The sequence below is a fragment of the Enhydra lutris genome, unplaced genomic scaffold (genome assembly GCF_002288905.1).
Source record: "Enhydra lutris kenyoni isolate GAN:26980312 unplaced genomic scaffold, ASM228890v2 scaffoldscaffold36, whole genome shotgun sequence".
Classification (NCBI taxonomy): Eukaryota; Metazoa; Chordata; class Mammalia; order Carnivora; family Mustelidae; genus Enhydra; species Enhydra lutris.
The window spans coordinates 14972852-14986679 of NW_019154120.1; the positions used below are offsets into that span (position 1 = coordinate 14972852).

The following is a 13828-nucleotide window of genomic DNA, read 5'->3' on the forward strand; positions in this document are numbered from 1 at the left end:
TGTGCGCGCGCGCGCGCGCATGCGTGCAAGTTTCCGTTTTTTTGCTAAAGCAATTAACAGTGAGTTGCAGACATAACAATAACCTTACTTCAAAATAACATGAAAAGACTATCTTATTTAAACAAGAAGAACTAAAAAGGAGAGTCTCCAGAGATCAAAGAAGCAAAGGGAGAAAGTGCTGGAAAATTAGATACCAGAGAAGGGAAGATTCTAAGGTGTAAGAAAGGTGAAGTATGTGGAAAAACCTGATTGAGTTGTTGGTCACATCCGGGTCCTTGGCAGAAATGATCTGGATGGTTGTTCCAATCGCCACATCCTCAGGAACCTCCACAAAATAAAAGCCTGGCTCAAATATGGGGGGCTCATCCACATCTTCCACACTGATGTGCACTGTTGTTGTGTCCTGAAATGGGCCTAGGTTCAGAAAACGCATCTCTAGGTGAGGATTGGCTCCTTCCACTTTTAAGGTGTAACTTTTCTTGCTTTCAAAACTCAGGGGCTGAAAAGTAATGATAGGAAAATTGATTAGCCATGAGCATATATGTCAAGGTTCTGAAGGATCGCCAGTATTGATGGCTAGGTGGTAGACTCCCAACTTCATTAAAATGGTGGAAAAGAGGCAAAAGGAAAAACAAGAGGAGTTTTTCCTTTGTTCCTAGTTCTTGGTCTTAAGGTTATTTTCTGTAAAAAAAGTAAAGGACGATCTGGACACTTCAGAGAGTGTGAAGACAGCTGGTGGACCGATCAGGAAAAAACACTGTGGCTCCGGGCAGGCTGTACTTGAACCTATCTACTCTTCAACCAACCTGGTCCATGTGTCTTTAAAGCTGCTTGTTTATCTGAAAGAATGTCATGAGAACTAAGAGTGTGAGTTCAGTTTCACAATATCCAAACTGAGGCCCAGTCCTTTCCATTTGCTTCCTTAAAACAATTCTTTCTTTGTTTTTTTTTTTTTTTAAGATTTTGTTTATTCATTTGTGAGAGAGACAGAGAAGCAGGGAGGGGGAGAGGCAGAAGCAGACTGAGCTGGGACACCACCCCTCCCCCCACCCCCTGGCCTTGGGGCTCCATTCTGGGACCTGGAAATCATGACCTAAGACAAAGGCAGACGTTTAGCCATATGAGCCACCCGTTGTCCCTAAAAAAAAAAAATTCTCTGGTACAAAGCAGTAGTGATTTTTTTTTTTAAAGAAACTACTATAAGCACCTTACCAGGGTTCTCAGAGTACTGTGTCAGATCAATGTTTGTGTATTAAGTTTACCATAGATGCTCTCTTTTAAAAATCTCTTTTAAAGGCCTAATCCAATGCCTCATTTTACAGTTGAAGAGACTGAGACAGAAGGCTCCAAATACTGGAGTCTTAGTTCCATGGTTCTTGGAACTTAGGGCATGGTTCCATAGTGTCAAAGTAGAAATGCTTATACAGATTTTTAAATTCCTCTTTCAAAGGTCATCTACAAACCTTTGACTTTTTGTAGTAAAATTCCATGTCATACATAAAATTTTTTGGTTGCTCCTTTTTTTTTTTAAATCTGTTCCTACCTTAAAAATGTTTTATGCCAAAATAAATACAATTTTAGGATAGAAACTGAACTCGAATGGATCTCTTAAGAACAATCCATTCATTTTTTTAAAAAAATTTATTTATTTATTTTTAAAGATTTTATTTATCCTTTTGGCAGAAAGAGAAATCACAAGTAGGCAGAGAGGCAGGCAGAGAGAGAGGGAGAAGCAGGCTCCCTGCTGAGCAGAGAGCCTGATGCGGGGCTCGATCCCAAGACCCTAAGATCATGACTTGAGCGGAAGGCAGAGGCTTAACCCACTGAGCCACCCAGGTGCCCCTCATTTTTTTTTTTTCTTTTTAAGCTGACAAAATGTCTAAATGTTTTGAGCAACATTTACCTCAGAACATCATCAATAATTAAAAAAAAATCATGGAAAGTTAATCCTTTAAGATACTTACAGTGGATAGCAAAGCAGTTACTAAAGCTTAGAAGTCACATATCCACTTGGTAGTGACTTAAATTTTTCTAACTAAATATTCACTGGTGCTTTTTTTTTTTTCATGATGTATGCTGAATGTCAGCACATTTTTAGGTTAGAAAGAGGCATGTGTCCATTTAATTAACTGCTTTGCTTTTGAGAAACAAACAGCAGTAGAAGTTCCTTTAACTTAATTAGGCATTTTCAAATTCTAACAAAAAGTTTTTGCTTAGTTGCTCTTTGGTTATTACTTGTTTTGCATTAGTTTCACCCTACATTGTATTCCTTGTTTCGTGGAATCAGCCATTCCCGTTTAAACTAAGCAGCCATTTTACCAGTCTTACTGTCTCCTGTAAGTACAGTCTTACTGTACTTTTGACTTTTTTAGTCAAAAGGCAAGGATTTTGGGGCACCTTGCTGGCTCAGATGGGTAGAGCATGTGACTCTTAATCTCAGGATTGTGAATTTGAGCCCCACATTGGGTATAGAGATTAACAAAAAATAAATTAAAAAAATAATTTATAAAAAGGCAAGGTTTTATTAACAGGGAAATCTGCCACTCAGATTATGATACACTTGAGGGAATAGTTTTACCAATTTATTTATATTTACTCTCTAAATTTAGACATTCACTGTTTCCTGGTAAATTACATTATGTTTTCCTAAAATTCTTTCCTTAAATATGGGTAACCCAGAGTGGGCACTGTTGTTTATATTAGGTTTGTTCTAGGTAAAGTTTGTTTTCCCCTTAATATTAAGTCATTTTCCTAATTTGGTATAAATTTTGTATTTTTTAATTGAGGTTACATTAAAATTAATCCTTTTTAGTATAAAGTTTAGCAGATTTTGACAAATTATGTAGTCATTTCTCTACCATGATAAGATACAGAACAGGTTTATCTCTGTCATTACCCTTTGCCCTGTGCCCCTTTGTCAGCCCCTTCCCATTGGCAACCAATGATCTATGCTCTGTACCTATTATAAGAATGTCATATAAATGGAACCATTCAATATATACTTTTTCAAATCTTTTACTTGGACAATGTATTTAAAATTCATCCGTGTCTTTTTTATTTTATTTTATTTTATTTATTTATTTATTTATTTGACAGAGATCGCATGTAGTCAGAGAGACAGGCAGAGAGAGAAGAGGAAGCAGGCTCCCCGCCAAGCAGAGAGCCCAATGCGGGACCCGATCCTAGGACTCTGGGATCATGACCTGAGGCGAAGGCAGAGGCTTTAACCCACTGAGCCACCCAGGCGCCCCTCATCCATGTCTTTTTGTGAATGAACAGTTTGTCCCTTTCTATTGCCAAGTACTATTTATTGTATGGGTGCACCACAGTTTATTTATCCATTCTCTGCTAGAGATACATTTCGGTTGTTTCCAGTTTCTGATCGTTATGAATAAAGCTGCCATGAACATTTGCATACAAGTTTTTCTTTGAACATAGATTTTTATTTAACTTGGGTATAGACCTAGGAATGCGATTATATGGTAAAGTATATTTTTAACTTTATAAGAAACTTCCAAACCAGTTTTCAAAGTGGCTGTACCAGTTTCCCACTAGGAATGTATGAAAGTTCTAGTTGCTCAACATCTTTGTCATTATTTGATTTCATCAGTTTTTCTGATTTATTCATTGTAGTGGGTATGAAGTAGTGTCTCATTGTGGTTTTGATTTGCATTTCCCTAATGCTTAATGATGTTCAGTATTTTTATGTTTCTTCTTGAAGAGTTGTTCATGTATTCTGTATTCAAGTCCTTTATCAGACATGTGTTTGCAAATATTTATTTCCAATCTGTGATTTGTTTTAACAGTGCTTTTGAAGAGCAGAAACTCTTAATTTTGATGAAATCTTATTTATCACTTTCTTATTGGTATTATGGTGTCAGATCTAAGAAATCTTTGCCTCATGAGGGTCACAAAGATTTTCTTCCATGTTTCCTTCTGGAAATTTTATAGTTTTAGTATATTGCATATTGGTAGGTGTATGATCCATTTTGAACTTATTTTTATGAGATATGAAATGGTTTTCTTCACATATGGATATCCAGTTGTTCCAACAATAACTGTGGAAGAGACTAAAGTGAGTTTTTAATTATTAAAAAATAAGTTACCTAGTGATGATTACATTAAGATTATTGTCTCTCTCACCTAACACTTAAGTAATTTTATTATTTAAAATCAAAAGAAAACATCGTCCTAAATACTCTAAGCTTTAAATTGCTCACAACTGAAATATGAGTTTAACTTTTTTCTCATGAAAAGTTTTTGTACTTATTTTTTAAAATCAAAGAATTGTTTGTTTCCATAGTCATAATAGTAAATCCAGGAATAGTAATCTCAAAACCTAAATTCCAAATTCAAAGAATTTCCTAGAGTTAGAGCACATAATGAAGAGACATTATATTCTTAAAAATTGAGTCACAAAAATTGTAGCATAAACTAGTAATGCAGCTTTTTTAAGCAGTTTTAATTATTCCTTCTTTTGTTTCCATAGTACTTTTTATACTTACATTATGGTTCTTTTTATTCTGTTTTACAAGTATTTCTTTCTTTGTTGGTCCCTTTCACAGACTCAAGGGCAAAGGCTATGAATTAGGTTTTTATTTCCCTGCGCCTAGCAAAGGTCTAAAACCCAAAAGGCAGCAACAAAATGTTATATTGAGTTGGACAAAAAAGCTTTTCAGTCCAAGTATTAACAAGTACCGGTTGGGTGATAATATATACAGATTTTATGTTACAATATTTCAGTGATTTTTAAGGGGTGCATCTTTTCATATTTTGACATTTTGGAGCTAGGGTTGCTTCTCCAATTGATGACATCTTACAGTTGCTTACGCCCAACAGGAGAGAGGATGCAGTTGAATTCTGCACATTGTGGGTACTACATGTGTTGAACTTCATTGCCTTCTGAAATGTCTTCAGAAAGATTGTACTATGATTTGACATTGAAACAAAAATTGTTATGTGGGCAGAATGGCATGGAAACAACAGCAGGGAGTAAATCTGCTATTAGTGAAGCACATATGTCTGTGTCAACTAGAGCTTTTTCAAAACTATAAACTAAGGGAGAAGAAGGCCTTGTATCATTTAAATTGCAAGAGTTTTTTTTTCTTTTTTAGAGTAGTATATAAAAGAATGATGTGATTTAATTTTCATGGGCATCTTAGATTTGATGAAATATAGAAGTTTTGCTCTTTGTGGACTATTTAAGAGGAAAAGGGAGTAAAAACAGTTGCTTGTTGTATGCTCGGAGATGGAAGATATGCTGAAGGCTGGAATATGGCCTAACAGCATGCTCATCTAAAATAAAGAGCAATCTTCAAAATATATATTTCAAGTTATCTTTCAAGCATTTGGCTTAAGAGACTGAAAATCAATTGATTGATTAATTAAAAGCCAAAAAGACCCAAGGTACTGGGTAGTAATCAGTATGGTTTTATGAAGACCCAATTCTATCAATTCTACTTAATTTTTCTTTTTGAAAAAGTATGTGCTTTTTAGACAAATAATAGGGCTTAGGGAAGTAAATCAAAAGTAGACTTCCGTTTCAATTTTCTACAACATTATTAATGACAAAGTAGAAGATGGGTGTGGATCAGGCATCTGAGTGAATGTTGTTCCAAAAGTATAGACCGAACAGTCAATAGCCTCTAAAGTATTTATAATATTTGACTTGTCTATCCACCCAACTTATTGACCTCTTTTTAAATTCCGTTTTCTGTCACTTCCCAAGTTCAGAAGAGAAATCCAAATGACCTTGGCAAAACTGATCGCTGTTTTGATTAAACGTGCATATAGTTTAGTGACAATGAGAGACAGGGGTATGTCTTATTAGGTTTAATCTTTTCTCCACATAAGGGAGCTGGAGAAAACAACATTTTGAAGTTCCTTTCAGATACAGAATTGTGATAGTTAATATTTTAAAAATGAATGGCTTGTAATAAGGTCTAAGTTATATTCTAATAATTTGACATAAATTAATGTTATTTAGAATTATATATTAAAATACAAAATAACATTTAAAATATATTGAGAATCCCAAAAGCTCTTTTTCTAATTGCTTAATTGTTTTAAAGAAAATTTTTGCATTAAAGAAACAGTGATTATCTGAAGCATTTTATCTTCAATACAACAATAATTATCTTTGAGTATTTACCTTGCTTACAGTTATCAGTCATGGTAAGCAATGTATTATTATCTGTTTACTTGAGGCATACCACATGAAAGGAGAATGTTCTTAATCCTATGTCATATACCAAATTGGTATTATTTCTAGTCATCTTTTATATTTCTAACATGTTATTAACTCTCAGGGGATGAGAATAAAGTAAGAAACTGCAGTATTTAAATTATATTCAGATTTATTTGATTGTGAAGTTATTATCAGCATTTTACACTGTTTTGAGGTCATTGTGTGCTGGCTTGTAAAGATTTCTGGTTGGTGGAATGCTGAATCTGTCTGTTCTTTTGCTGTATTGGTATATTGCTTAAGTGAATACAGGGCAAATAGGTGAACTCGTGCCTTCTAAAGCAGTGTTAATTCAACTCTGTGGAACAGCATATGGTCAAAGTTGTTATTAAACACATTAACTTGTGCTCCATTGTAAGTTATGAACATTGCTTTCATCATGATCATCAGTGATCTCCATGTTCCTAAAGTTTGTGGTCAGTTTTCAATGGTCTCATAAGAATTTCAATAGCATTTGTCTTTCCCTTCTCCTGGAGATGGTTTTTCATGCCTTCCAGAACACTACACTCCCTTAATTCTCTTCCTGTTTCCCTGATCTCTCCTTCTCAGTCTCCCTGCTGTCCTTTGCTCTTCTCTCTGACCTCTTCATGTTGGGGTGCTGTGGGGCTCATGTCACTGTCTTCTCCATCTGTGCTCAGGCCCTTGGAATGTCATTTTCTTGTATTTGCTTTAAGTACCGTTTATATGCTTATGACTCCCAAATTTCTATTTCCAACTCAGAACTCTTCTCCATGCTCCACACTCCTATAACCAGCGGCTGCTGCACATCTCCACTGGGGTAGCATGTCCCGAACTTACTCCCATTATTTGCCACCTGCAGACTCCCATCTCAGAGACAGCTCTCTTCTGGTTGCTCAGTTCACCTCTCTTTCATGTCCTCATTCAATCTGTTCGGAAATCCCCTTGACTCTACTTTCACAATATATCTAGATTATGATTGCTTCTCACTATCTCCATTCCTACTACCCTAGGCCACGCCACCGTCATCTACCTAGATGATTGCAATAGTCTCAGCTGGTGTGCCTGTTCCCATGCTTGCTCCCCTTTTATGGTCTTTTCTCAACACAGCCGACAGAGTAATTATAAAGAAAGTCCAGTTATGTTGTATGTTTTATTTTTTAAAGATTTATTTATTTTATGGAGGGAGAGAGATTGCCAGAGCATGAATGGGGGGAAGGGCAAAGGGAGAGGGAGAGAAACCGACTCCCTGCTGAATGTGGGGCTCGATCTCACAACCTTGAGATCATGACCTGAGCCAAAATCAGGAGTTAGATGCTTAACGGACTTATCCACTCAGATTTTAAAGCCCTCCAGTTCTTCCCTGGTTTACTCAGAGGAAAAAGTACTTAACAGCAGCCCATAAGGTCCTATGCAGTTTGGCTCCTTTGTTACTTCTCTGAATTTTTTCATCTGTGGGTCTTCCCCTCCACTTAGCCTTATCAACCCCCTTGTTGCTTTTGAAACAAACTAGGCAGAGACCCATCTCTGGGCCTTGGCACCGGTTGTCCCTTTGCCTGGAACACTTTTCCACAGTATCTCTGAGCCCCTTCCCTTGTCTTCAGGGCTGCATGTGTAGTTCTCACTGAAAGTCGTTTGTAGGGCACCTCCCAAGGTTCTGCATTGTCAGCCTGCCCAGCTCTGTGCTGTGACTCTACCCACTTTAAATCTTTGTATAAATGTCACTTCTCTGTGAAGCTAATCCCAAGCACCCAGTTTAAAATTTGAAGTCATGTTGGCTTTTCTGATGATCACTTTTGTTCTGTTTTACCCCTCCCCACTGTAGCACTTAACACTTTCTGGTATATTAATTTGTTGATTTACTTGCTATTTTCATTGTCTTCTTCCCTTTATTAGAATGTAAGCTCCATGAAGGCAGATATTTTTGGTTATTTTATTTACTCTCTACATTAAATGCCTAGAATAATACATGGCACATAGGGAGACACTCAACAAGTATTTGTTGAATAAATAATTTAACATACCTTGGGTTTTTAGATATATTTAAAATAGAGAAAGAAGATTAAATCAATGAGTTTTTAAAGTTCATCACATATGTACTTACTAGGATATTAAAACTTCAATTTTTTAAGGTTTTATCTTCCATACCAGTATATCCATATGTGCTTTATGCCACCAAAAAATTGATAGCTTACATTAAAAAAACTTGGTAATTTATGAAGCAAAGGAGTTTCAAGTGATAATACTACCCAGCAGCTATGTTTGATGAAGCTTTTCCAAGTCTAATTAGCATCTATGGATCTTATAGTAGCAATTAAAAAATCTTTGTGTTATTTATTGATTCATAAATATTATAGCTTGCTTTATTGTTATTTATGGTATATTACAGTAAAAAATGACTGTTGTTCAACTGCAAATATTGATTAAGTCATTAACATCATTAGTGAATTAAGCTACAATAATTTTTTAAGTGGTTAAGTAGTGAGCTAGGAGAAAGGACATATTTATATTTTTATTATGACATGATACCCTCTTTGTAAAATGATGACACAGCCAGTTTTACATGTAAGCAAAAGAAGTGAGAGTTTTGTTTTTTTTTTTAAAGGAGTGGAAAGAATGTTTATCAAAGGATTTGAAACAATGTGTATTAATAGTACAACAGTCCTTACTAACATCTCATATATATTCAAAGCCTCCATTAACATGATTTGGAAAGAGGAGTTGGATTACCTTCTTCACAGTTATGATGCCAACTTGGAAATTGGGATCTGTGTTAATGTCAAAGGCATCTGCACCATCTCCATCCACAATGGTGTATTTCATCTCGGCATTGATTCCTTCATCCAAGTCCTTGGCAAACACTCTACCCACAGTGGCGCTGACTGGAGCCGATTCCAGCACACTCATCTGATAATGTTCTGTGGAGAAAGGTCAGAACATGCATTCTTGTAATCTGTTGCTATAGAAAATGCCTCGGCAGTGTCAAATCATATCAGGCCTGCTGGAACAGACGTCTTTCTCCTGGTTCAAGAATTAAAACTCGAGTTTTACCGAAGAAAAACTGAGATCGGAAGAGGCTGAGCAGATAGTATGAGGTCTTAGCCTGTACTGGATGTTTGATAAGGATGGGCCAAAAAGGTGTGACCAATCCTAAGAATAGGACAAAATAAAAACAAAAATATTTCTTATCTCAATGAATCCACCTTCAGCGTGGAAGGAATTACCTTGCTTTCCAATCTTTCAGTCCCTCCTAGTGAACTATCTCCCCAAATGTTAATTCATTCTGAGAAAGAAAAAACATTGTGATTGCAAAGTACATATTTATTCTGTTTAGACTTGAAATGCCCACATTTTCCTTTGCGGCCAAGCCAGTGTATAGAGTTTTCATCTCTGCGCCCACCTCCCCAAATTCAATGGCCATCAGTGATCTGTAAAGGAGGAATAGCTACAGAGAGCAAGTTCCCTCCAGTTCCATGTGTGGTGCGTCTGTATGTCCTCGCACTTGCTTCTGCCCAGTGGAAATCTCTGTTGTTTCTTATTCTCTTGTTCCAGAACAGAATACCCTGAAAGTTCTCACAAAATATAAGAATCTCAGAGTTGGTAACGTCCTCCTTCTCAGCTTCACAATTAAATTTAGAGTTGTGTCTTTACTCCCGTACCTTCTCTGGGGCTCAACTTTTTGACATTCTTCATTATTTTGTCAAACAAAATGTGACTGACTAAATAATAGAGAAAATCACATAATCATATTTTCAATATGTTCATGGTCTCTTTTGTTCTAATGTGTATTGCAAGCTACAGGGAAGCCTGGGGTGAGGGCTTGAGTTTCATGAAGATTTGGGGAGGTTGACAGCACCCAACCAGCTCACAGCACCCTCCCTTACACAGGAGAAGAAATAATGCCTGTTCTTGGCAAATACGAGCCAGGAAATTGCTAATGTCTGTACTAAGCTGGCAGGCACTTGGATTTCATAATCTCTTTCTATTCTCTTCCAAAATTGTTGATGGATTAGACTTTGTTATTATAGAACTTTTAGGAAAAATAAACAAGTGTCTTCCCCACACCAGGAAAGCTATGTGTTCTGTATTTAAAAAAGCATATACATAAAATTTCTACATGTGATGCACTGTATTAGAGCTGAGATCTTGATATTCCATTAAATTTGGTTCAGTTAAAGGTAACTAAGCTTGTTCAATATAAATAGTAGGAGTGTCATTTTGCCGACATCCCATGATCAGTTATGTTAATATTTATAGAAAGGGAGGAAAATTGAATTTTTAAAATAAGCAATCAGAAGATAGTAAAGCAGAGAGTTTATCCAAGGTAGGTTTGTGGAATAGTGAGATCAGTTAAACTTTGTTTTAACAAACAGATGGGGAGATATTTAATGGTGAGATAAAGACAATTTTTTAAAAGTCCAAAAATAATTACGATTTTAGGGGAAGCAGAGATGACGTGCAAAGAATGCTTGCAGGCAGATTACTTTTATCCATTTACATTTCATCTTCTGTGCAGCACAGTCCTTCTGCTCTATGCTAGATTCCCCATTATCTTGAAAAAGTGGTAACTCAAAATGTTTGCTTTAGAATGGATGTTAAGATGTTGGTTTGTGGAGCAGGACTAAAACCCTGGGTAGCATTGTGTTATGCGGTTGTAAAGTTGTCATGTCTGGGGTGGTATGACTTTCCTGCAGTTTGTCTAAATCCACATACCTACGAGCTATGTAATAACTTGCTGCTTTTGCTCTTTCTGTCTTCATCAGAGGTACTGTCGAGTGTCAAATTTAAAAAGCCAAATAGGGTAATTCAGGGATATTCAGGAATCTGTAGTGTGCAGTGTGTGCAGTGTGAGCCATTCATGAAGTAATAAACGTACACAAAGGAAGAAATCAGTCCGTGTGGCATTTCACAAGCTGTTCTGTGATGCCCTGCTGTCCTGGAGAACTCATCAACTTAGTAGCGACTTGGTCGCACCACTTGTGAAATACGTACCTAGTCTTCTGCCTTTTTGTTTTATGAAACGTCGTGGGGTCTCTGTGTATGCAGTTGTATGAGGATGTTTGAATTTCCTTCCTGTCTTTATGGAGCTAAAAGAGATGACTCACTTGGTCTGGCTGACTCAGAGTGTAGATGCTCAGCCAAAAGTCTGGCTTGATTCTGTGTTTAGTGTCTTTTCTTTCTTTCCTTCTTCTTTTTTTTTTTTTTTTTTTTTTTTTAAAACCTGGTTTTCCTGGTCAGGTCTTCCACATGAAATTGTGTCTGCTATCCTCATTTCTCCGACTGCTCCCTTCAGGCTTCTGATTCTCAGATTCACGTCTCCATTCCTGGGCTCCATTCCACAGGTATAGCTCTCTGTTTCCACCTTCCTTAAGGCCATTCAGTCAGATTGTCCTGCTGTGACTTCATATTCAAATCTGAGTTTGTCTTCCTCCTTCCCTGCCGTCAGTTCCATTATGCATCCTCTGTTTCTATCAGTGCTACAGTTCTACTCCCTGTCACCCAGACTTCAAACATCATAGTTACCTTTGACTCCACCCTCTGCTGTGGTTCCTTCAGCCAAGAAATCAGGAGGCAGAAACCCATGTTTTCTTACTTGTCCCACTGCACTCTTTCTGCTATTTCCTTAAGTGCTTATCATTTCAAATCTCGAACATTCTAAAAGCCTCCCTGATGGATTTCCTGGCTTCTAGTTTCCACTCCTGCCAACCCATCTGTACATGGCTCTCAGATTAGCTTTCCTTTAGGTCTCTGTCTTGCTCAGAAACTTTTCGGTGACTTCCTTTAGAAATATAACACATCTAGAATATAGAAATATTTAGAAATATAACACATTTAAAACACTAAAGAGCAGGTCTCCATTTTTAGGGAGTCTTTGAACATTAAATCACATTTGCTACTTTACTTCCAGGTCTTTATACTGTAGATACATATTTTTTCTTTACATTCAGGTTCTATTGGAATGAGCTCTCGGAGAGCAGAGATTTTGTTTGTTTTGTACACTGTTCTATATGCCATACCTAGATGGTGCCTGAAGCAAATATTTTTTGAGTGAATGAGTGGCTTCCCCCTTCTGGAATGTTTTTCTTTCTTCCTATTTAAATCTTTTATATTTTTGAGTCCCTGTTGCAGTATTATCCTTCAATGAAGCCTTCATTCATCTTAGTTTATTGTGAAAGTTTCATTCTGCACTACTCAAGTGGCACAGCAAATGCTACTTTTTGGTTAACTTTTGATGAGTGTAGAGTATGTACTCCCTAGCTGGATCTTAAGCTTCACAGGGGCAGGGACTGAGTTTCAAGCATCTTGTATCCCTCGTGCCCAGTGCCATTGGAAAGCAGGTGGTTGGTACTCTTGTGAATTGACTGGCTAAGGGAGTCAGATGGGCGCCTCTGTGTTGACCTTCAGTTTGGGTTATTTTCTGTGTGTGTGTTCTCAACAGGGCAGTATTGTGTCCTAGGGGGCAAACATCAGTTTGGGGAAGGGGGAGATAGGAACAAAAATCTTAGATGCTACAGTGGTTTGTGGCTCTCTAAAGTTCAGCCGTACCCGACAAAATATTTTTCCTTAGTATTTCATTTTATGGGGTGGAGTGCAGGGTGTGCAAATCAAGAAAAAAAAAAGTATACAAGAGCTCCAGAGAGTGGCGGTAATGAAAGAAGTGGGAAACATTGGCTCTGTGCTAGGGGATGTTGGGACCCAGAAGGGAAATGGTGACGTGAGAATTGAATAATAAATGTAGGAAGGGAACCCATGGATAATTGAACTTTAAGAGGAACTCAGGCTGGGCTTTTTCTTCCTCTTCTGTAATAGGTGCCTCCCTCTGGCCTGAGATCTTTACTCTAACCGGTTAGGTACTCACTCTGTGGAAAGCGGGGTGGGTTATCATTGACATCCAAGAGAGTGATGTTGACTGTTGTGGTCCCAGCTAGTCCTCCAAGCTGCCCTCCCATGTCCTTGGCTTGGATAATCACTTCATAGTATTCTTTGGCTTCTCGGTCCATGTTCATGAGTGCTGTCCTAATTACACCTGCAGGAGAGAAAAGACTGCTTTTAAAAACAAATCCACACATCCAGTGTTTAAGGTTGGCTTTCAGGTTTCTCCCTTGTGGATTGTTAGTATTTAGAGTCTAGATGCAAATCATCTGTATTTTATTAAACTTAAGTCAGAATTCTGGCTTCGAAAGAGCACTGTGCTTAAACAAATGGTGAGACGACACTATCCTAGGAGGAAGAGCTTAGGGCCCACTTCCTTTGGCGACATTGCAAGGAGAGAACAGGAGGTGGCAGCAGCGGTTCTCGAACAGAGTTAGGGACTAGCAGTCCGGGCCAATTTCAAGGGTCTCTGTTGTACCAAAGAAAACTGGGGCTTTGGGTCCCGTAAAACACAGCCTCGTCTGTCTGCAAATCTGTGATTTTAGATAATTCTCTTTCAGCCTGCACTTTCTCTAGCGCCAAGAGCCCTTGTAGTGTGAATCACTTTTCTTGAGCAGCTCACTCCCAGTCTCCTTTTCCCTGTCTCCCCAATACCTGTAAGCAGGGTTGGAATTCTAATTTGATTGTCCTTTTGTTATATATGCCTTTAGTTTTGTTCTGCTTACCTATGTGTATCATTGGTTTCCAGGAGCT

At 37.5% G+C, this 13828-nt stretch overlaps 1 protein-coding gene across 1 annotated transcript in view; it reads right to left on the minus strand.

Moving 5' to 3' along the window:
- The window catches only part of LOC111154248 (cadherin 20), a 53213-nt gene that overhangs the window by 26244 nt on the left and 13141 nt on the right, over positions 1-13828 (minus strand). Inside the window, exons 4-6 of the mRNA XM_022513747.1 lie at positions 13062-13229; positions 8933-9120; positions 246-499 (exon numbers count right to left, since the gene is read on the minus strand). Coding sequence (XP_022369455.1) covers positions 246-499; positions 8933-9120; positions 13062-13229 — 610 coding nt within the window. The remainder of the gene's footprint in view (positions 1-245; positions 500-8932; positions 9121-13061; positions 13230-13828) is intronic.